This window comes from Taudactylus pleione, unplaced genomic scaffold, assembly GCF_031769625.1.
Source record: "Taudactylus pleione unplaced genomic scaffold, aTauple2 ptg000122l, whole genome shotgun sequence".
Classification (NCBI taxonomy): domain Eukaryota; kingdom Metazoa; phylum Chordata; class Amphibia; order Anura; family Myobatrachidae; genus Taudactylus; species Taudactylus pleione.
The window spans coordinates 12,610,353-12,635,093 of record NW_028284524.1 but is presented as its reverse complement, the minus strand read 5'-3'; the positions used below and the strand labels follow the sequence as shown (position 1 = coordinate 12,635,093).

Here is a 24,741-nt window from a genome sequence, read left to right as displayed (position 1 = left end):
AGCAGGTTTTAGGAGTTGACAAGCAGGCTGGCAGGTAGCGTTTACACAGGTAACAAGAGGTGAGCACAGAGAACTCCCTCTCAGCTAGGCTGAGATACACGTTGCACTGGCAATGAAGGAAGGCTCTGGACCTTCCTAAATACCCTGTACCGCGCTATGACTGGATGGAGGGAACACATGACTCACAAGGATTGGGCAGTTGAATCACATGGTCAGAAGGCAAGATGGCGGCACCCACGCCAAACGGAACGGAAACACCACCAGGCCTTATCAGCCCTGAATGAACAATGTGCCCGCACAGAACCACGCGCAGCCAAAGCCCCTCGCCAAACACCAGCGCCACTGCCAGACATCCTCCTCCATAGTGATCTCACAGGTAATACCCGCTGACCACCATGCCGAGAAACCCTGGCCGTGACACTGGGCACCCTGATAAACATGTTCAGAGACTTGTGGTTGAGGATAGGCCGATAAGACCCATTCGACTTCTGAACTAAGAAAAGGGTAGAATAATAGCCCTTGCCTCATTGTGAGGAGGGGACCCAAATTATTACTCTTGAATTCAGTAAGGACTGAATGGCTTTTTGGAGCAGCATGGCCTTGGTTGAGTGCAATGGCAGTCCTGTGCAAAAGAACTGTTGGGGGGGTCGTATCAGGAAGGAGAGGACATATCCGTGGGAGACCACTTCTCTTACGCAGGCATCTGACGTGGTTTGATGCCAAACTTGGGTGAATTGAAGAAGTCTGCCTCCCACCCTGGGAGCCCCCAGGGAGATGCCTGCCTCGTCAGGCTCCAGGCATGTCCTCAAACTTGGCAGGTGGACGTCTAGTAGCCAGGCTTGTTTGGCCCTAGGCTTGGAGGCTTTGGCTGATGGCTGTTGCCATGGAAAGGACTGACCCTTGGCTTTGCCTTGAGGGTGAAAGGACTGAAAGGATGACGTCCACGGCTTTGTATTATATGCAGAGGGCAGAAACTCCATCTTATTAGACGCCAAAGTGGTTACAATTTTATCCAATTCTGGACCAAATAGGATGTCTCCAGCATAAGGCAGAGACTCTAGAGCCCATTTTGATTCTGAATCTGCTTTCCAGGAAAGTACAGTAGCCAAAGAATATGGCGTCTCACTACCAAAGTGGCAGATATCCTGGAGACCAGGAGAGCCATATCCATAGCTGCTTCACCTAAGTAGGAGGCTGCATCTCTAATGTGAGATATATAGAACAGCTGTTCCCATGAAGCATCAGGGGGAAAAGTCTCTTCTAGGGCCTCTGCCCAACTCTCAATGGCTTTTGCCATCCAGGCCATAGCCCTAGCATGACGAGTAATAGCGCCTATAAAAGAGTATATAGATTTATGACAAGCTTCTATACGTCTATCTGTGGTCTCCTTCAAGGAGGTTGCAGTATGAATGGGCAAGAGTGGCAATTTTAACCAGACGTGTTACATGAGAATCCACATTTGGGGGAACTTTCCATTTTAGTACAATCAGTAAAAGGAACTGAACCATTTTGGAATTTGAAACCTTTTACCGGGCATATTCTAAGCTTCACTTATGTGATCAGATAGCTGGTCAGAGTGAAACTCTGGTAAAACAACCTTTTGTTGCTTAAAAAGTGCGTGTTTTTCATTAGGAGCGGGTTCATCCTCTTCTATTTGTAAAATAGTTTTAACACTTCTCATGAGAGATCTGCGTCTTCTGCATCCCCAAACAACTGTGTGATTTGGGAAGATATCATAGTATGTTTAGTAGGCTTAGTAGGTAAAGATTTATCTTCTTGCAGCATTTGCTGAAAAACCGTAGAGGTATTAGCCAAAGTCTGTACTGAGGTAGACCGTACGTCTATCCATGAGGGAGGCAAAGGATTTGCAGGGGTACCTGCTGGGCCATCCCATAGGTAGAGCTACCACGGGGACTGCTACTTGGTTCACAAGTTTTGCCAGCATTTGTGAAAAGGCAGCCCGGGATGGCTCCTGAGGGAGAGATACCGGGGCTGATGGACCTGGGGCTGTGTAACAATTAATATAGAGACCAGCCTGAATGAGGTCCTCTGTGGCTAACCCCGCAGAGCAGGACTTACAAGATATTAGAGTAGGAGGAGCAGCATCAGGCTGCTTGTTATTCTTTCCTCTGCCAGACATAGTTACAAAAATAATAGAATACACAGTATGATACAGTGCAATGAACACCTTGCAGTATGTGTAATATGGCACAATGTAGTGTGCAACTGCGCTATGTCAGTGTAGTGTGCAACCGCCCTATATAGTATGTGATAGTCCTTACACTTAATTAGCAGATGTGAGGTACAATGAACCCCCAATACCTTAGTATGTCATGTATAGTAGAAAAAAGGGACATGTATAAACTAACATTATATAAAATGGAGATTAGCGCTAGCACAAGTCACATACAAATGCAGAAAAAAACATTACATGTCTGCAATGGGCATGAAAATCAACTACACAGACCGAAGTGGCTGTTAGGATATAGCGCTGTATAACCTGGCCAGTGGGAGAGGTATACAGGGAGACTGGACTCAGCATTTCCCGGAGACCTGCCTGCCTAAAATGGCTGCCACACGTCTCTGAGGGGGCGGAGGATGAGGGAGGAGCAGCTCAGGGAACACCAAGGCCGCAGTGGAATGGCGTCCTGAGCTGAGGGAGGGGCTGCAGGGAGAGCGTCTTACCCCCTGGCTGATGTTAACCACCGGGTCCCCTGGCTTTTACAGAAAGCCTCTTTGCCAGTATCGTTATGCCCCGGTGGTCTAGTGGAGTAGTGGGCGAGCCAGTGTCCACATCAGCGCCTCTGGTCTATCTCCTGAGAGGAGGCAAGACTGCACTAAGATGCGGAACCCTGCGAACGGTGTTCCACCTTATCTGTCCCCTTGATTCCGGGCTGCAGTCTGGGGTCCGGGAAGCTTGCTAGCTAGTCCCCCTCAGAGCCCCGCCAGGAGTACCTAGCACAGGCTTGGTGTTCCGGCACCGTGGAGGGGTGATGGTGCAGCAGCACAGACGTCCGGAGGACAGTCTAGTGCTTCTCGCCCATTTGGTAAAAAATAAATTAAATCATAAAATTAAAGCTTGGGCTGCTTAATGCAGCTTTGTTATAATAGTGGTCCAGCTCCTACCGGACACCAACGAAACTGAAGTGTCCTCAGGCTGTGGGCAGGGTATAGGGGGAAGGACCGGAGCATCCTGGGATTGAAAAGCTTTGCTGCTGTTGCTGCGGTCCTCCGGGCAGGAGCGTATCTATAATGGGTGCATGGTGTGCGATGCACACGGGCCCCCGGGTCCAGGGTCAGCGCTGTACAAAAAGCCAGAAAAATGGCCGCCGCGGTTATTTTTCCGACGTTTTACACATGTGCAGTAGACTCCGGGCACACTCTAGTGCCCAGAGTCTACTAATGCTCTGGTGGCAGCGGGAAGAGAGGAGGGGGCCCCAGACGGGGAATGGATACGGACCCCCTTCTCTCTATAGACGCCCCTGCCTCAAGGTCCCACCTACACCCCAATGTCTCCCTGTGTAGCCTTATGGACCCTGAAGAAGAAATGTATATATTCGGATTTGAGTAGTCTACCCCTTGAAGAAGACTAGATATTGCCATTATATCTGAATTTTTTTAATAAAACACACAGGACACCACTTTTCTTTAAAGAATAACATTTAATAAAATAATACAGGAGCAGGCAGATTGTGCATAGCAATATTTATTCACTTATTCATTCTGGTTTCACATGCTCTAAATCTGAAATGTATTTAGATGGTTTTAACATTATTATTTGATATTAAACAGACCTAATAAAAGTAAAGTTTTATAGTATTGTGTGCACCACACAAGACAATTCTTTTTCTCCCTCTCAATACAGTGACACTCCCACATGATGCAACGGGCTTTACATACGAAGGAGCTGCTTTTGTAAAGGAAGATACCTCCTGCCAGCAGCGCAGATCCGAGTGCTGCATCACAGCCATCTGAGTGAACCAAAGCTTACTCAGAATGGCGCATGAACTTCTGTACCGGGGGCCAGTAAGACAGAAGGCGCAGACCCTGTTCTTGGCAAGCATACAAAACAGGGGCTACGTGCCCCCATTTTGTAAAACGGACCCCATGGCCGCCAGTTCCCTGTACCCAAACAGCTGTGGTTTAGGGGGCACTGCATGCGAGGACACATGTCACATTCTACACATGCATGGAATGGGTTCAGTCCTCCTACCATCGCAGTTGTATGCAAACCATCGGGTTTGCCTACAACTGTGAATCAGACCCTAACTACCCTTATGGTGCATACACACATAGCGATCAGCCAGCGATATGATATCGCTGGCTGATCGTCATGCACCCTCCCTGGTGTGCTGGATGATCGATTTCGATCATCCAGCACACCACCTACTCACCGATGACTATAGAGACCCGTGATCAACGATCGTGGGTCCCTATTGTAACCTGCTCGATATCGAGCAAGTTGACCGGCATGTATGGCCGATAGACAATATCGCTATCATCCATACGTAGCCGCGCATTGCTGGTCGATGGTGAGTTGGTAGAGACCGATTTGAACTTTGGAAATGACCGATTTGAACTATAACGGTAATGATAACAATATCATTATCGTTCAAATCGATCATTTAAATCGCTACATGTGTACGCACCATAAGTGGTATTATTATGGATACAACTACACATTACAATGTAACTCATTTATTTTCTGCTGCTAAATGTTACAATAACCGACAGTTACGTGCTTCCTATATAAAACTACGGTGAAATTGATAGTACTCCATGTATATTATTAATTCTTATTCAATTCTCACATACCGTAGTTTGTTACTTAACTCTGATACCAAAAAATTTAAATTGATGACATTTGTAAACTTTAATTTGTACACTTTTACATATGATAATTCAGTGAATTGTCTCCTCTGCTGAGAAGTGGGAGTTATAAAGTGTCCACATGAGACTTCCTAATCCTTAAATTGACTTTCTGTCTATAAAGCGCAGGTTGATGGGTTTGCTTGGTGTAAGAACGATTCGAGCAATGGATTTCACATCTCCATGCTGAGAGTCTGGTTTAATCTCAAATATCCTGATTATCTGCCGGAGAGAGCAAACAGAGAAAGAATTAATCTTCTTCTATTAACCTAGTATATTATATTACTAAAATCAGCGGAGGTACTGAATTAATTATGATACATATTACAACTACTGTATGAATCAGTGCTCGAAGTGGGGCGGTATACGGCGGTATGACATATCGCCACTTTCCGCCACACTTAATTTTTTTTGTACCTGCGCTGGGATAGAGTCTGGGATCCCAGCGCAGGAACAGCAGCAGCATTGTGTAAGATGTGTCCCGCTGGGGACACATCTCAACAAGCGGAAGTCAGTGCTGGGACGGAGCCGGGAGCATCGGGTCCCACACTGCAGTTTAAGGTTGGCACTGGCCGCCAGCCAATCCTGGCTCGCAGATCAGCTGCCAATAAAGAAAAGGGAAGCTTCTCTTACCTCTGGCGCGGCTACGAGCTAATCGCGGCTTGTCAGCCAATGAGAAGCTGCCAAGTGGCAGCTTCTCATTGGGTTCCGCCCGGCGCCGGATTAGAAGAGCCATCCTTTCTTTTGAGTGGCAGCCGATATGCACTGGTCGAGTCATCCAAAGTTACCAGCATCATGGATGCCTGACAAGTCAGTTCACCTGACAAGCTGGTTCAGGGGCGGGACATCTGCTCTGCTGTCGGTGCTCCTGGACGCAGAAAAAGTAAGACTCCGCTCAGCTGCTGTGACTCTCTCCTGTTCAGGAGCCTCAGCCACCCATAATTCAGTCTAGACAGGCTCCACATTGAGGAGACCATGGAGGACAGTCCACAGGTCAGGGGGGGAGAAGCGGTGTATATTGTGCTGCTGGCGGGTATTCAAATTTCCATAGCCCCACCTCTAAATTCTCACTTCGAGCACTGGTATGAATATCAGTAGAGTAAAAGAAAAAAATATTTGTAGATTATTTGTGGACATTGCAGCTCCTGTTTAACCTGTAGTATTACTATTACTATATTGTTCATTTTCCTGAGTAATGAAAATAAATGTTTTAATATAGCATGTTAAGGGCCAATATCAATATATTTTTATGAATGTATAATATATACCTGATTTGATGTCTCCATGTTCTCTATCTAGCAGGAAAAGTTAAATGCCCCTAAAATTAATTCAACATACACCGCTCATCCATAACATTAAAACCACCAACCTAATATTGTGTAGGTCCCCCTCATGCCACCAAAACAACTCTGACATGTCAAGGCATGGGCTCCATTAGACCTCTGAAGGTGTCCTGTGGTACCTGGCACCAAGTTGTTGCCAGCTTTTAGCAGCAGTTCCTTTAAGTCCTGTAAGTTGCAATGTGAGGCCACCATGGCTCAGAGTTGTTCTTCCAGCACCTCCCACTGATGCTCGATCATATTGTCTTTGTCATGTTCCTCAAACCATTCCTGAACAATTTTTGCAGTGTAGCAGGGCCGATTATCCTGCTGAAATAGGCCCACTGCCATCAGTGTATACTGCTGCCATGAAAGGGTGTACTTGGTCTGCAACAATGTTTAGGTAGGTGGTACATGTCAAAGTAACATCCACATGAATGACCGGACCCAAGGTTTCCTAGCAGAACATTGCCCAGAGCATTACGCTGCCTCCGATTGCTTGCCTTCTTTCCATAGTGCATCCTGGTGCCAACTCTTCCCCTGGTAAACATCACATGGTGTAAAAGAAAATGTGATTTTTCAGACCACGCTACCTGCTACCGTAGCTCCATGGTCCAGTTCTGACACTGATGTGTCCATTGTAGGCGCTTTGGTGGTGGACAAGGGTTGGCATAGGCACTCTGATCGGTCTACTACACAGCTGCACTGTGTGTCCTGACCCCTTTCTATCATAGCCATCATTAACTTTTTCAGCAATTTGTGCCACTGTAACTTTTTCATGGGATAGGACAGATGGCCTAGCCTTCGATCTACACGAGCATCAATGAGCCTTGAGCACCCATGACCCTGTCGCCAGATGAGCAGTGTCGGCAGCAGGGGCGTATCTATAATGGGTGCAGGGTGTGCGGGGGAAATGGGCCCCCGGGTCTAGGGGGGCCCACACCGCATACCCTGCACCCATAGTTAATTATACTTACCTCTCCGCCGATTCCCGAAGTGCTGCTCCGCAGCACCAGACTGGTGCTGTAGAGCAGCAATCACTCACTGGGAAAATGGCAGCGGCCATTTTCCCAGTGATCTGTGCATGCGCAGAAAAGTTGTCCCGGGAAAGTAGGCGCAGGCAACATTTTCCCGGAGACCCGCGCATGCGCTGTAGATTCTGGCATGAAGCCAGAATCTACAGCGCTCATTGACGCTGAGCTGCCGTCAGAGAGGAGGGGGCCCAAACAGAGACTGCACAGGGTCCCCCTCTCTTAAAATGCCCCTGGTCGGCGGCCAGTTTGAGTAAACTTATGGCAGCTTCAGATGCTGCCCTTGGATCTGCGAGGCTAGCAAGAGGCATCTTCTGTCCTTTGACGTCTCCTGTGGCATTGGAATTTTAGCTGTATGGTATTGCGTAGCCAGTGCACAGCGGTAGTGCACTACTATACAACTATGAATCAGGCCCATTGCTTGATCACTGACACCCTGTCATCAGCTCACCGGTTGTCCTTCTTGGAAAGCATGGTAGGTACTTACCACTGCATACTGGGAACACCACACCTGCCATTTTGGAGATGTTCTGACCCATCACAATATATATATGAAAATAATCATTTTGTGGTCATGCCAGCGTTAACTCATTTAAATCAACTTGTGTCAGGTGGTTTCCTAGGTATTTAATGGCTGATATGCTTGGTGGATGTCTTACCTTTAAAAGCCTGAATGCAGGTGAGCTACAAACCAGGAAGCATATCTTAAGTTTAATTCTAATGTGATAGCAATTGCCATGTTTATAATTCTGAGTGATGGAGTAGGAATTGGGGTCCCTTGAAGGTGGGCTGCATTTATTATTTTATTATGGTGAGTGCAGAAGAGGAGAAGAGGACCAAGAATGGAGGTGGGGAATATAACGTGTTGAGAGGGGGTGGGAATGAAAGGGACAGGGAAGAGAGTGGGCGCTTGTGGTTATATCACAAATGACCTTGGAAGGCAAATAATATAGCAACACATTTTTATTCTTAATGTCACAGGCATAGTAGATGTTTGAATAACATTTGGATTTAAGTTCAGGTGCCGAGTGCGAGTGTGTGAACAACCCACTGCAAGGGGTGAGATATAACTAGGAAAGGGGACGAGAGGGAGGGGAGTAGGGAGAAGGAACTCCATGCAAAATATGGTACTACATGGAGAAGGGTGGCTAGGGAGCCTGGGATGTCTGACGTTGGCCAAAATGACTGTGAGGGGGTTAGTTTGTAATTGAGCCATTTGAGAAGGATATGGAAATGGGAAGTATAAATAAATCCCAAGTGTGCAGGAGGATCAGCTATAAGTTATGGATGAAAAAATGAAGCATTGACTAAGGGGCTACCAGGGCAGGGATAGAGGGAGACAAAAGGGGAATAATAGGGCTTAAGGGCAAAAATAGGAATAGTATTCACAACTCATACTGGTTAAGCTAAAATGAGTGCAGCAGGTTAAAAAAGAGCAGTATACAAATCCAGTAGTGGATATCTGAAGGATGGTAGGTCCAATGAGGTTGTAAGGGGCATTTTAAGATTATAGTGCAGAACAGGTAATGGACACCATCCCCCCAGCCCACCTCCCCACAAAGCAAGGCAGGGGCACAGGACAACTATGGAAATTAAATACTGTAGCTCAACCTTATCTGTTTATCTCATCTTCTCAGCTCAGCCAGTCACTGGTAGCAGCGGTAAATGGTGGGTACAGGGTTTTTGGCGTGGGTCTGCCCTGGTTCAGTGGTTCATGTGCACTGGACACCCTGCACCACTTATTAATACCATAAGTTGTAGAGATCAAGCTCATACTATACTATCAATGGGGCATCTCCCACAAACAGACAGGGTCAAGCAGTATCTTTAGAGGATATGAAAATGTTTAAGCAGTAAAGGGAGAGGTCCTTACATTATAATGTAGGTTGGATTTTGAAATTACCTTGTTCTGCTTCCATCATTATCATTTTAAGGTGAGTCCACAAACATGGTAAAGTAGGTGGATCTTTCTAGAACCTGGGCAGTCCAATGAAGTGGGTGAATTGTTTAAAAAGCGCTTTAAATTACAAATAGCCCACTTATAAAAATGAAAAGGGTAGTGTGAGTCCATGGTTCATAAATGAGTGTTTGGGGTATATTTATTAAGTGTTGGGATTTCAAAATTGATGATTTTCTGAGGTTTTGAGCAGGAGTTTTGCATTCACAATTATTGCCATTTTAAATCTGGCTGAACAGGGGACTGACAACCAAGTAGCGCTAAAGCAGTACAGCTACCCTCGAACATCAACATTTCAAACTATATATTGCTTGCTTAGTTACACTATTGATTAAAATATCTGGATGACATTATCCCTTTTTCTAGATTGTTATATAGACTAACCTGAGACAGTGCTAGGTGCATCTCCAGCTCAGCGATACGCTTGCCAGCACAGGCTCGCACCCCATACCCAAAGGGAATAGAACTAAATGGATGATGGGTCATTCCCCTGTCCCGCAGCCATCGCTGAGGGAAAAACTTTTCTGGATCTGGGAAATTGGCTTCATCTCTGGCGATGGCATAATGACTTAGAACAAAGAGTGTCTGCAAAAAGAGATAATACAAGAATGAAAGTGACATATGTGTGCAATCTCATCAAGCATGAAGGAGTGGTCTGTCCTAAAATCTTATTTATGTAAAAGATAAATATCTGTGGACCTACAGTATAATCATAAACCTCACAGATAGCAAAGTTAGAGCGAGGCTGCTGTCACTCAGACACTTTATAATTTTATTCTCTCATCTAGCATATTGGATTTTTTGAATGCCAGGTCAAGGGGCCTCTTCTCTTCTCTTCTCTGCCCCTCCCCACAAAGACCCCAGGTGCACCATCTTTTGGATGGCTACCATCCTCACTGAGTCTCACCCTTTCTCTCTGCCCTGAGCAGTAAGTGCTGTTGGAGAGGGAGGGGGTTTTTTACCCCAGGTCCAACCTCACATATCTGACTCGGGTCCTCTTGTATATAGATTTGTTTAGTGGAGACTGGTAATAATATGAGCAATTCTATGTAACCCCCCTCTACCTCTATAAAGAGAATATGGGTTACTAATTACCTTGGTGCCTAATATATATCCACCTTTAATTTTTATACCGGTGGTGTACCATAATATCAGTGCCTCCACCCAAGTATTGGTAGTAGGTATGGGCCTACTTGGGAAAACCCACCAATATCAGTAATATCTTACTACCTCCAAATGTACGGTGAACATATATAATTTAAACGTATTGTACCACTTACACAAACCTCTGAGTGTATCTCATATGATAAACAATTATTCAGCACACTGAATAATAATTTTTTTTTTTTCACTTATATTTTAACCTCTCATTCCACACTTAATGATTACTCACACACAGCTATACTTTACACTGCACTGTCACTCTTTTTCCATTTTCGTGTGATGCCCTGGGGTGGTCCTGGGCTGGACATTTTTTTTGGGGTGCACTGCGCCCCGGACGTGAACCCCTTAATGTTAGGGACTGCTGGTAACAGAGAAGCCGTGACGTGGCCCAGCAGCCTCCCATGTATTTGCAAATGCATGCAACTAATATCTCTGAATTTCTATGACCATATAGTCTTCATATATTGTTGTAGGTATTATTCAGTGTGCTGAGGTACAATAGGGGGTTAAATCCCCCTCCTTTTTCTACTTAGTATGACCCCTCCCTTTCATGCACCTGATTAGTACTGCTAGATTGATTGAGCAGCTGCCATTTTTGTTTGTTTGTTATGAGTTGCATGAAGGAGCCAGCATTAGTAGGGCATGCTGGTTCTAGTAGTGCTAGTTGGAGTTCCCAGGGGTGACTCCCAGGTAAGCTGGCTCTCAATTTGGATGCATTTATGTATGTGCCTTTATCATGAGGCCTTACATTTGACAAAATTATATATGTGCCTTTATCATGAGGCCTTATAATTGGTATATTTTTCATTTGGAGTGAGCGTTTGGGCGTAGGGCCCCCGACTCTGGTCTGGCTGGGCCTCCTCAGGGCATCACCACTTAGTACACATAGTTGCTTTTCACATCACCTTTTATGTTTGTTTATTATTCATGTATTTTTTCACATATATTTTAACCTCTCATTCCACACTTAATGATTACTCACACACAGCTATACTTTACACTGCACTGTCACTCTTTTTCCATTTTCGTGTGATGCCCTGGGGTGGTCCTGGGCTGGATGTTTTTTGGGGTGCACTGCGCCCCGGACGTGAACCCCTTAGTGTTAGGGACTGCTGGTAACAGAGAAGCCGTGACGTGGCCCAGCAGCCTCCCATGTATTTGCAAATGCATGCAACTAATATCTCTGAATTTCTATGACCATATAGTCTTCATATATTGTTGCAGGTATTATTCAGTGTGCTGAGGTACAATAGGGGGTTAAATCCCCCTCCTTTTTCTACTTTGTATCTCATATGATACTAGTTTATTTCCTTCTTCGATCTTCAGTATAATTCATATAGGAATTTATACAAAGAGTAAAAGAAAATACAACAATAACAATCTATCCATCTACAATGGTAACAAACATGTATATTGTATATGAGCTCATATAACTACAATATTGAATAGTCTTTCATCAGTGTTCATATGCTGTACGTAGATATTTTATACTGGGTATATATATACGCATATATATCTATTGAGTTAAATGAAGCCTCTGTGCAGGTAATATTTCAGTTTATTTCATGAGCCGAGCCTGAACATTAAAGTCATGTACTTAGTGAAACCTTCCCGTAGCCTTTTTCCGGTTCATTAGCTATATTCCTTTGTAAGATATGTTCATTAAAAGTTAGTTAGATGTTATACCACTTTTGGTCATACAGATATATGGGCTATACAGTGGGGCAGTGTAACAGTAACGTTTGGTATAGTCACCAAGCTCTGGATTACTAGCACAAACAGGCAGTTATATGGTAGCTATTATGTAGCTATATGCCTTAGTGTTCTCTCCTGCACTATCTCAGCCCCTGTCTCCTGTGTTCTGTATATGTGGTGCTGGTGTCATTAATATTCACTCTCACCACTCGATGAGGCAGCTTTGTGATTGGCTGAGGGGGACACTCCCTTCTACTGCTGCTGCTGCTGAGTTTGTACACTCCCCCAACTCATCACTGTGATGCTGTGATTGGTGGTCAGTGGGAAATAAGGCGGAGCTTAGCCTGTCACTGCTGGCTTCCTACAGCACTGCTCCTCCGAGGCTGCTGGGATCCTGCACAGCTTACCACCCGACGCTGCTGTCACACACACTGGCCACCTAATAAGGTGAGACCCGGACTCCCACTCCAGCCACACACTCCCTGTGCACGGCTGCTGCTGATTATAGCTCTGTGATTATAGCTGCAGCACCTGCACTGAGGGGGTGAGCTCTGAGGGAGCGAACTGCTAAAGCTCCTGGTGCTGTGACAGCTCTCCCTTTTATACCCCGATCACAGAGGCACAAGACAGCCAGAGAGGAGCTCGTGTCCCTCATTTCCCGCCTACAGCACGAGCCCTTACAGTGCTAATTGACAGTTAACAAGGCTCGAGGGCTACTAGAACCTTCCTCCCCCACACAGCTGTCCAGGCCATGTGTTCCTCTACTCCTGCAGCACATCTCATGCAGCATATCTCTCCCTCCCAGGCCATGTGTTCCTCTACTCCTGCAGCACATCTCATGCAGCATATCTCTCCCTCCCAGGCCATGTGTTCCTCTACTCCTGCAGCACATCTCATGCAGCATATCTCCCCCTCCCAGGCTATTCCAGTCACATTATGACAACAATATACATAAGCAATGAACACTGTAAATAAATTAAATAGCATATTAAACATAGATATATATTTGTCTTATTCTTTTTATTTATTTTCTTTAAGATAGATAGAATTTTACCAGATAAATATATGTAAATTATTAGTGTACATATACGTATTAAACTTACAGTTAGTTATAACTTATAGCAGTCCCTATATTTTATACATAGTGTTACATTTTCTCCCCCTGGTGATCTGTGCACAGTTCCATCCCTTACAGTCAGATCACCAAATATTGGCACCCTTCTTGACAACCATACCCAAAATAGGGCCAAGTAAATACCACATGTGGATGAACCATCCGAGGTAAGTAAGCAGGTTCACCCAAACGGGGATATGTCAGTATTAAAGGAGGTCTATGCGTACGTGGTGGCATTTCCCTGCCCAACATCCCCTCACCAACCTGTGGGGGTTCTAACATTATCTCAGATTCTCCACTCTGAATAACCTCCTTATCATTTATACTGTGTTCTAGCTCTCTTTCCCCATTCCTCCAGGATCTGCTGTCATTGTTATTATCACCCAATGGACAATAACATTCATCTGGCAATATAGGTCTCTCAGTCAAAGAAGGTAAACTGTGATTAGTGGTAAGTGGTGCATTATCTAGGGACACCTTGTCATAATAAACACATCCACTACCTTCCTCATTGTTATAGTTGTCATTACTGTCATTTTCATGCTCATAGGCAGTAGTATTTCTTTTCAATTCAGAGTGGGTATCCAATGACCGCAAACAGCCTCTACCTTTCCGATTAGAATGTCTAATGGTTGCAGACTCATTGGTAACCGGTAACCGGATATCTTGCCCGATAGGCAAGAGGTGTTGTCGGTGGTAAGTAGCTATAGTTCCCTCCCCTGATTCCAATCTCAATTTGTACACTGGAATATTAGGTAGTTTCTCAGTGATCACATATGGATCAGGTTTCCAACGATAGGCTAATTTTTGTCGTTTTGGAATTCCTAATTGCTGTACCAATACTCTGTCCCCAATGTCGAGCACATTTTCCCGCACTCTGAAGTCATATTGACACTTATTCCTAGCACCTGCTCTCCTAGATGCTTGTTGAGCTATAGTGTGAGCATGTTTCAATTCTTTCCTAAGTCTACATATATACTGCGTGTGTGTTTGTCCAGTAGAATCTCTTGCATTCATTCCAAGGGAAACATCGATGGGCAGTCGGGCTTCACGCCCGAACATCAATTCATATGGGGAGTACCCAGTGGCCTCATTCCGGGTGCAATTATACGCATGCACCAAATGGCAAATCCTCCTACTCCAGTACGTTCTGCACTTGGGGTCCAAGGTGCCCATCATGTTGAGCAGGGTACGGTTAAACCGCTCTGGCTGTGGATTCCCTTGGGGATGGTAAGGGGTGGTCCGGGATTTCTTAATCCCGCAACACAGACAGAGCTCTCTAATAATTTTTCCCTCAAAGTCCCGCCCCTGGTCGGAATGCAATCTGGCTGGTAACCCATAATGGACAAAGAATCGTTCCCATAATGTCCTAGCTACGGTCACAGCCTTTTAGTCAAGGGTAACATAGGCCTGGGCGTAACGAGTGAAATGATCTGTCACTACCAAAATATTACATTCCTTCCCTGGTGAGGTTTAAAATGACAGATAGTCAATACAGACTAAATCCATTGGACCATTGCTGGTTAAATTTACCAGGGGAGCCGACCTAGTGGCTAGAGTTTTTCTTAAAATGCAATTGCCACATGTTTTACAATAATGCTCAATGTCCTTCTCCATCAGAGGCCAATAGAATCTGTCAGTTATTAACCCCATGGTCTTGTCTACCCCAAGGTGACCATGCTGGTCATGCAGTGCCGTAAAAACTGTGGGTCTATAGGACTGTGGGGTTATAAGCTGGAATTTAATCTTTCCAGTTGATTTAACAATCTTACGATACAGTATCCCAGCCCTCAATACCAACTGCTTCATCTGTCGCAACAATAATTTAGAGGGATGAGACAATGAGGTCACATCACAACCATCAGGACCATGTTCAAGATAGGACAACACAGGAGAAATATCAGAGTCACTCCTTTGATCCAGTCCAATTTGCTGTTTGCTTAATTTAGGTAACCCATCTAGCTCTAATTGACTTAGCCAACAATAGGCCAGGGGCAGAGCCTTGTCAGAAGCTCCTAGTGCACTGATGCATTCCATACCCTGTGCTTGAACTCCCTGTATGGTAAAACATAACCCTTTGATGGTGAGTTTTCAGGGTAGCGACATTGGGTTGGATGCACGCAGTACTTTATGCTCAGAGTTGCTAAAAAGGTCACAGGTATTCTCTCTCGGGGAATGGGACTTGGGAAAGGCTGAAGGAGTGGAACATCATATTAAACTCACTGATGAAACACCCTTTTGTGAGAGGTCACGGAGACTGGCTCCGGCCGATTTTGAGGACGTACGGCAACATTTGCAGACTTTGTTGGAGAGCAAGGTCATTAAACATTCTGAGAGTCCTTATGCTTCCCCTATCGTAGTCGCTCGGAAAAAAAATGGCAAGATCCGTATGTGTATTGTTTATAGGACACTGAACCAACGTACAGTGCCCGATCAGTACGCTGTGCCCCGGATAGAGGAAGCATTGGATTGTCTACAGGGGAGTCAATGGTTCTCCATTTTAGACTTGAGAAGTGGGTACTATCAAATCCCTATGAGTCCCAAGGACCAAGAGAAAACTGCCTTCATATGTCCTCTGGGGTTTTTTGAATTTTTACAGATGCCCCAGGGTATAAAAGGTGCCCCGGCAACTTTCCAGCGCACCATGGAGCAGACGGTGGGTGATATGAACTACCATGAGGTACTAGTGTACCTGGATGATATCATTGTTTTTGGATCCTCATTGGAGGAGCACAACCACCGTCTGCTCAAGGTACTGGATAGGTTGTTAAAGAGAGGACTTAAGCTCTCCCTGGACAAATGTAGATTCTGTCAGCCCTCTGTCACTTACCTGGGACATGTAGTGAGTCGACATGGAATCTCCACTGATCCAGCAAAAGTGGAGGCAGTGAACCAGTGGCCTCGGCCTACAAATCTCAGGGAATTAAGATCGTTCCTTGGGTTTTGTGGGTACTACCGTCGATTTGTACCCTACTATTCCTCCATATGTCACCTCCTAACTGCATTAACTAGAGGGTATCCACCAGCTGGTAGAAATGCTTCTGCTAAGGGTCATAAAAAGGAGGCATACTTCAAACCATCTGAGGAGTTTGGGGACCAATGGACCCCTGCATGTGAAGAGGCTTTCCTTAAACTAAAATGGAGTCTTACCAATGCTCCTGTATTGGCATATGCTGATCCAGCACAGCCATATACCTTACATGTGGACGCCTCATTTGATGGGTTGGGGGCTGTGTTATACCAGCAACATGGGGGAAAACTATGGCCGGTATCCTATATTAGCCGAGGATTATCCCACAGTGAGAGGAGATATCCTGTGCATAAATTGGAATATTTGGCATTAAAGTGGGCAGTGGCTGATCGATTTCATGACTATCTCTATGGGGCCAACTTTGAGGTGTTTACGGACAACAACCCTCTGACCTATGTGCAAACTATGGAAAAATTAAATGCAACTGGGCACAGGTGGTTAGCCACTTTGAGTGTGTATGATTTCACAATTAAGTATCGCATCACAGTGATGAGTTGGGGGAGTGTACAAACTCAGCAGCAGCAGCAGCAGAAGGGAGTGTCCCCCTCAGCCAATCACAAAGCTGCCTCATCGAGTGGTGAGAGTGAATATTAATGACACCAGCACCACATATACAGAACACAGGAGACAGGGGCTGAGAGTGCAGGAGAGAACACTAAGGCATATAGCTACATAATAGCTACCATATAACTGCCTGCTTGTGCTAGTAATCCAGAGCTTGGTGACTATACCAAACGTTACTGTTACACTGCCCCTCCGTATAGCCCTGGACTGTAAAATTCATATCTGGACTAAGAGCGCCACCTAGTGACCAAAAGTGGTATAACATCTAACTAACTTTTAATGAACATATCTTACAAAGGAATATAGCTAATGAACCGGAAAAAGGCTACGGGAAGGATACAAAGTTTCACTAAGTACATGACTTTAATGTTCAGGCTTGGCTCATGAAATAAACTGAAATATTAAATGCACAGAGGCTTCATTTAACTCAATAGATATATATGCGTATATATATACCCAGTATAAAATATCTACGTACAGCATATGAACACTGATGAATGACTATTCAATATTGTAGTTATATGAGCTCATATACAATATACATGTTTGTTACCATTGTAGATGGATAGATTGTTATTGTTGTATTTTCTTTTACTCTTTGTATAAATTCCTATATGAATTATACTGAAGATCGAAGAAGGAAATAAACTAGTATCATATGAGATACACTCAGAGGTTTGTGTAAGTGGTACAATACGTTTAAATTATATATGTTCACCGTACATTTGGAGGTAGTAAGATATTACTGATATTGGTGGGTTTTCCCAAGTAGGCCCATACCTACTACCAATACTTGGGTGGAGGCACTGATATTAGGGTACACCACCAGTATAAAAATTAAAGGTGGATATATATTAGGCACTAAGGTAATTAGTAACCCATATTCCCTTTATAGAGGTAGAGGGGGGTTACATTTGGAGGCACTGCTGAGATTGGCTGAGGGGGACACTCCCTTCTGCTGCTGCTGAGTTTGTACACTCCCCCAACTCATCACTGTGATGCTGTGATTGGTGGTCAGTGGGAAACAGGGTGGAGCTTAGCCTGTCACTGCTGGCTTCCTACACTGCTCCTCCGACGCTGCCGGGATCCTGCACAGCTTACCACCCGACGCTGCTGTCACACACACTGGCCACCTAATAAGGTGAGACCTGGACTCCCACTCCAGCCACACACTCCCTGTGCATGGCTGCTGCTGATTATAGCTCTATTATAGCTCTATAGCTGCAGCACCTGCACTGAGGGGGTGAGCTCTGAGGGAGCGAACTGCTAAAGCTCCTGGTGCTGTGACAGCTCTCCCTTTTATACCCCTATCACAGAGGCAAAAGACAGCCAGAGAGGAGCTTGTGTCCCTCATTTCCCGCCTACAGCATGAGTGCTAATTGACAGTTAACAAGGCTCGAGGGCTACTAGAACCTTCCTCCCCCACACAGCTGTCCAGGCCATGTGTTCCTCTACTCCTGCAGCACATCTCATGCAGCATATCTCTCCCTCCCATGCTATTCCAGTCACATTATGACAACAATATACATAAGCAATGCACACTGTAAATAAATTAAATAGCATATTAAACATAGATATATATTTGTCTTATTCTTTTTATTTATTTTCTTTAAGATAGATAGAATTTTACCAGATAAATATATGTAAATTATTAGTGTACATATACGTATTAAACTTAGAGTTAGTTATAACTTATAGCAGTCCCTATATTTTATACATAGTGTTACATCTATGTTGTACATATGTCTACCACCATATTCTCACCACTGCTTGCATCAGCACCCAACCTTTAGGTTCTGCCGTACTGCTGCTATTTGAGTATTATCACTGCTGCTACAGCAAGGTTTCTAACCAATGTCCATATACTGCAATATTCTGTATTGTATATCACTTTTGTTCTTATTTTTGTTCACACCGTTTCTGTTTTTTTTTTTTGTTATCTTTGTAAGGTGCTGCAGACCCCTTGTGGCGCCATATAAATAAAGAATAATAATAGCAACAATAATAATAATATCATATTTCTCAGAGGTTATCAATAATTGTGTGGCTCATAGTATACACTACCTAGTATACACAGTCAAATAGACAATATAAATGCTATATTCCTACCCCATGACTTAAGGATGCACCAAGGACTTTGTGACTAATTCACGCCATGCACCTCCGCCACAATCTTTGCTACAGTAGCACATAGATAACATAACAATTAATTACCACAGTCTCCTGGTGAGTCCTAGTCACATCACAATGTGTATAAGACGCATTTTTGGTCGAAAAAGATGCCCGATGCTAGCATAGTCGCATGGGACCAGGCATCTAGCACCACATGGTGTATTGAGGCTAGATGTATGACACATCTGTGGTTGCATCAAATGTAACAAATTACAAAGCACGGATACCTTGGACATTAGCACTGGCACTGACGTTATTCTGTGTATAAAGATCCGATACAAGTGAGCCACGCCACGCATCGATGTGCTTAGTCTGTTACTTTCACCAGTTCCTTTGCAATAAAATTACTAATCCTAAGTGCCTAGTGCACCATAAGTGACTATGGACCTCATTCAGACCATCTCACTAGCGCTGTGCGCTCGCAAATGGCCCGATGGATTGTGAACGCGCATGCCCATGCTTCATTTTGCGCGTGCGTGAACTACTCTGTGTGATCGCAGCCCGCTTGCTCGCCCAGCAAAGACAGCCCAGTGTAATGAGTGACAGGAGAGGCCGTTTGTGGGTGGTAACAGGGGCAGGACACTAATAACGGGGGTGTGGAAGTGCGAACGCAGGCGTGCCTCGGTGTTTCAATGCCGTTTTTAAAGCGTGCTTAATTAACAGGCAGCGTCATAGTACACATCACATGCCTGTTTTTTACACTGAAGTCCTTGCAGTGCTTGCGGCAGGGTAAGGCAACCACAAGCGCTGTGTTTGCTATCGATGGTGCTCGATGTACCAATGTTTTAACACACTTCCTGGAGATGACGTGCGCTAGTGGGCGTCTCAACATATGCTTATGGGTGTCTACATACACAGAGTGATCGCTCGCACAGCCAAAGTGGGTGTGCTAATGCCTTTCTGAGCGAGCACCTGCCATGGCGTCATTTTGCCAAATTTGCATACGCTGGATGCGAGCGATCAGGGCCCATGTACATGTCTATGATGTGAACATAACACAAAATTTTTTTAAAAAGTCAGAAAGTCCAAGAATCGCTTCCCATGGCGAATCGTCTAAGTGCACCATGTGTCTCATGCCATATGGCACAAACAGGAAAAGTTATGAGGACACATCTGTATATACATTTTTGCACAAAGAGCCCATCTTATATAGAGAGAGCCTATACTGCATAAAGCGTAGGTCAGGTTATAATATATTCGCTACCAACACAACTGAATCAGGTATGTAACACTTACATTTTTGGGGAATTTATAATCTCCAATTGTCACCTCATGCTCATTGACAATTCTTCCATTGGTCGGTATAACAGGATACAGTCTGCAGATGGGGTAAAAGAACAGTGCCTTAACACAGATAAGTATTTATGACAACTGTCCTTCCCATAAGGCATTATTTCATTACTGTCCCAATTTAAGTAGAAACAATTTGAAATGATGATACTGTCCCACGGATCAGGACTTTTGACCTGATTCCAGGAGAGTTGCGTGATGTATGCTTCTATTAGAGGAGGGTAAGGGGGCTGTGGCCAGCCCAGTACTTCTAATTGTAGAACCCAGTGCGATGTGGCAATCTGTGTAGTATGACCCCCTTCTCATAAACTCTGATTTTGGGAACCAATAATTGGGATGTATGATGTTAGTACTGAATACACTGAGACACAAAGTTAATGTAATCGATTGGTTTGTATAAGGTCTCCTGCAACTTTTATTGACTAAGCCATTTTATTTACGCTTTTCTTTTTCCAAAGCCTTTATATTATATAGGCAGATTTGTTTAATTCTGTGGCCCATGCATATCAATCCAATACAAACAGCAGAACTGATCAAAAGGCAACAAAGAAACCCCTCTTAATAAATATAGTGAAGGTGTAAAACTAGTAACGCTTCCGCGGCCAGGGCTGCCATCAGGGGGGGACTGCCGGGCCCGGACTGTAGCAGAACGGCAGGGGGCCCGCGCCCGCTCCTACCACCACTAAACTAGCCCCCCCCCCCATGGAACGATTCCTCATCCCCTCAGGCACCGATCACAATGGGGGTGGGGCCAATGTGGCAAGCCCCGTCCCCATACAAATGAGACCACGTCATTTTGGATGGGGCGGGGGACCAATGATGCGAGGTGCCGCCTCCATTAGCAACCTGCTGTTGAATCACCAGTGTGTAAGTAATAACTATGTACAGTGGTGGTCAAAATTGTGGACACTTTCTGAAAAGTGAATGTTTTTCAACTTCGAATGCTTATAAAAACTGTTACACTTCATGCAGTGCAATGATTCATATATCAAATGAAAGGAAATGTAATGATGAATTCAACACAATAAACAGAGGTCAAATATTTGCATTACAAGGGAAGTTATGCAGTGAAGACAACACTTAGGGTGAAAACCCCTGTGTACTTATGATGTTACTGTCCTATCAGTATTTCGTTGGGTATCGTTTATTTTTCAAGACAGCAGCACAGCAATGTGGCATTCAGCCAACCAATGTTTGGAGCTGTTCCTTCTTTATTATGTGGTGCCATGAGACAATTATAGCCTCAATTAATTGTCTTTTATTGGATGGACGCCTCATATGTACCAGTTTTTTCAAACAGAACCACAAATGTTCTATGGGGTTCAGGTCTGCGCTGTTTCCTGGCCATCCCATCACCTGTATGTCATTCTCCGTGAACCACTGTTTGCATATCCATGCAGTGTGGCAGGGAGCAAAATCCTGCTGGAAAAAAAATGGGGCATTATCTGGGAAAAGATCCCTGATAGAAGGTAGAAGTTTTGGTTGTAGGATGGTGTCAATGTACTTTCTGCTGTTCAGTGTGCCATCTATGACATAACGGCGGCCTACAGCATCTGCTGTCATACATGCCAAGATCATAACACTTGTAGGATTCTTTGTTGTCGCTTGAATGCAATCTGGATGTACCTCTTTTCCGATGCGACATCTCACATATTTTCTCCCATCACTACCAAATATCGATATCTTTCATCACTCTATATCACTTGTTTCCACTGACCTTCTGTCCATGCACTGTGTTCTTTTGCCCACTGTATTAATTTCTGCCACTGCTTTTAATTCAGCAATGGCTTTTTTCGGGGAATCCTACCTTTTAGGCCAACCTTCCTTAGTCTTCTCTGTACCGTTCTTGCACTGACAAAAACACCATTTGCACTCAGTTCACTGCTAATGGCCGCAGATAATATCCATTTGTCCCTGACGCAAATTTGTTTTCTTCTCCTATCATCAACAGCTGTTGTGCACTTTTTCCGGCCTTTTCCTTCTTTGTTTTGTATCGATTGTGTTTCCTGATATCGTAAACAAAACTTTCATATTCCTGATGTTGTCACATTCCCACCAACTTCTCTCGCAATTGCTGCATACGAAAGACCATTTTCACGTAACACCACAATCCTGGATCTCTTACTGGGTGACCAGTCACCACTTTGCCTGGATGACATTGTTGTATTTATTTTTTACACCGTCAATAGCACTAAACAATACACACAAACATCCAACCATAATTGCACTTCAGTAACCAACTTTATTCTGCAAAATGAAACAGCCAAACTGACCTTTCCCACCTTTGAACATGACCTCGCACCTGCTCATAAACGACAGCTGATTGGTCCTCAGAACAATGATTCCGATTGGCTGGTAGTAACTGTTACTACAATCCGCTTCTTGAATCTCATGCATCTGTGCTTCTTTGTCTGACTGAAAGTAGCATAACTTCCCTTGTTGTAATGCAAATATTTGACTTCCTTTTTATTGTGTTGAATTCAGCATTAAATTTCCTTTCATTTGATATATGAATCATTGCACTTCGTGAAGTGAAACAGTTTTTATAAGCATTCAAAGTTGAAAAACATTAAAATTTCAAAATGTGTCCACAATTTTGGCCACCAGTGTATGTGTTTTAGCATGTGTATGTATGTGTCTATATGTGTTAGTGTGTATGTACTGTATGTGTTAGAGTGTATATATGTGTATGTATGTTAGTGTGTATATATGTGTACGTATGTGTTAGTATGGATATATGTGTATATATGTTAGAGTGTATATATAATGTATGTGTGTATGTACAGTATGTGTTAGTGTGGATATATATATATGTATGTTAGTGTGTATATATGTGTACATATGTGTATAATGTGTATATTTCCTTTTTTGATCTGTGATACACTGAACCATCGATGTTAATTGTGATAATGAATGCTGGTGCTATATTGGATATAGAGTACTGGGATTTTTTTACATTAATATTTATACATAATATAATGTGCATTGATGTGGTTTATATTAACCCTTTTCCTAAACGATATTGATGTTATTAATTTATAATTTATTATCTATTATGATAGACCTGTGCAGAACAAATTGTTTAATTATTATCGCTGTTTATATGGGGTCATGTGTGCCCCATGTGATTGCCTTTGAGTTGCTTGGCAACTTGGTGTTGTATTCAAATACCAGGAAGTATGGCTGCAAGAATCACGTGACTTAGCCGCACACATGGCGATCTGTGATGACGTCATGTGTGTGCGTCTGTCACAGCGTGATTCGGCCGGGACACGTGACTGCCCGGCTTACAGCGCTAGTTTGCACTCTAGAGATGACACCTGACGGGGAACCGGTTCCCGCGTCTGGGGATAGAAGCTGGTTTAACACCAGGATACTGGAGCACAGTCTATACAGGTTTTCTATATATGTGTTTGTTCTATGGGCCTGATTCAGACCCGGATGCTATTTGTGGACGGTCGTTCAAAAAAAGGGGCCGGCTATTTAAATTGTGCGCTCGCTCATTGCGGTTTGTTGACGCCTCTATGTCTGAGCGAGCGAACGAAAAATGTGCTTGCTATTTTGTAAAGACGCCCCTTTGCCGTTCGCATCACACGTCATCTCCGGTATTTATTTGATTAATCGGGTACATCAAAAGGCATCTGAACTGCTCACAGTGCTTGTGGTAGGTTTTTCTTCCCGCTATCACTGCGAGCAGTTCAGGCTAAAAGACAACCAAGTGACGTGGTCGATGACGCTCCTTTACTAATTATGCACTCCCATTAAACACCCTTTTGACCGTTAGGCACGCCTGCGTTCGGATCTCCACTCCCCCGTTTTCAAGCACCTTCCCTTGTTACCACCCACAAACGGTACATTCTGTCAATCAAATTAGCAGTCCCTCGCTGTTTTGCGAGCGCTCGATTTCCGACCGCAATGACTGGTTTGCGCATGCGCATTATGACCCATACCCATGCGCAGTTGTGTGAACATCACTCAGAGCGAACGAGCGGCCGCTTACGAGCGGCTCTGAATCAAGCCCTATGTTTAATGTATGTACTTGTCCATGTCAGGTTTTGTTTGTTACTTGGGGGATGGGGAATTGGGTATTTATAGACATGTTGTATAAGGGTTATTGGCCCTCATTCAGACCCGGACGCAAGTGGCCGTTTGTACGTTCGGCGTACGTACAGACATATGTTAATTCAAGCACTCGCTCGTAATTTCGAACGCATCTAAACATCCTCCCCAAACTCTACCAACCCCTCCTCTAACCAATGTGGCTTGCAGGGAACGCACGCACAAGTACAAACCGGAAGTGGGCCTGTCAGATTCCGATTACCTGCTCCTTTATTCTGCCTACCTCCCTCAATCGTATCATGCCAATCAATATATCAATTATCTTAATTGCTCGTTTTTTTTTTTTGTGGTTTTTTTTGGCAATGCAATAAACTTTACTCTTGTCCGTGTTTGTGTTTACCCGCAGAATACGTACGGCTTAAACATTCGCTTTTATTTGTCAAAATACATGTTTGAGACAATTAAACATTTGTTTT

The 24,741-nt window shown here is 44.2% G+C and overlaps 1 protein-coding gene across 1 annotated transcript in view; it reads right to left on the bottom strand.

Moving 5' to 3' along the window:
- Positions 1-3,653: 3,653 nt before the first annotated feature.
- The window catches only part of CYP27A1 (cytochrome P450 family 27 subfamily A member 1), a 142,667-nt gene continuing 121,579 nt past the window's right edge, over positions 3,654-24,741 (bottom strand). The window contains exons 7-9 of the mRNA XM_088472354.1: positions 20,153-20,234; positions 9,561-9,761; positions 3,654-5,091 (exon numbers count right to left, since the gene is read on the bottom strand). Of these exons, the coding sequence (XP_088328480.1) occupies positions 4,969-5,091; positions 9,561-9,761; positions 20,153-20,234 (406 nt within the window). The 3' untranslated portion in view covers positions 3,654-4,968. The remainder of the gene's footprint in view (positions 5,092-9,560; positions 9,762-20,152; positions 20,235-24,741) is intronic.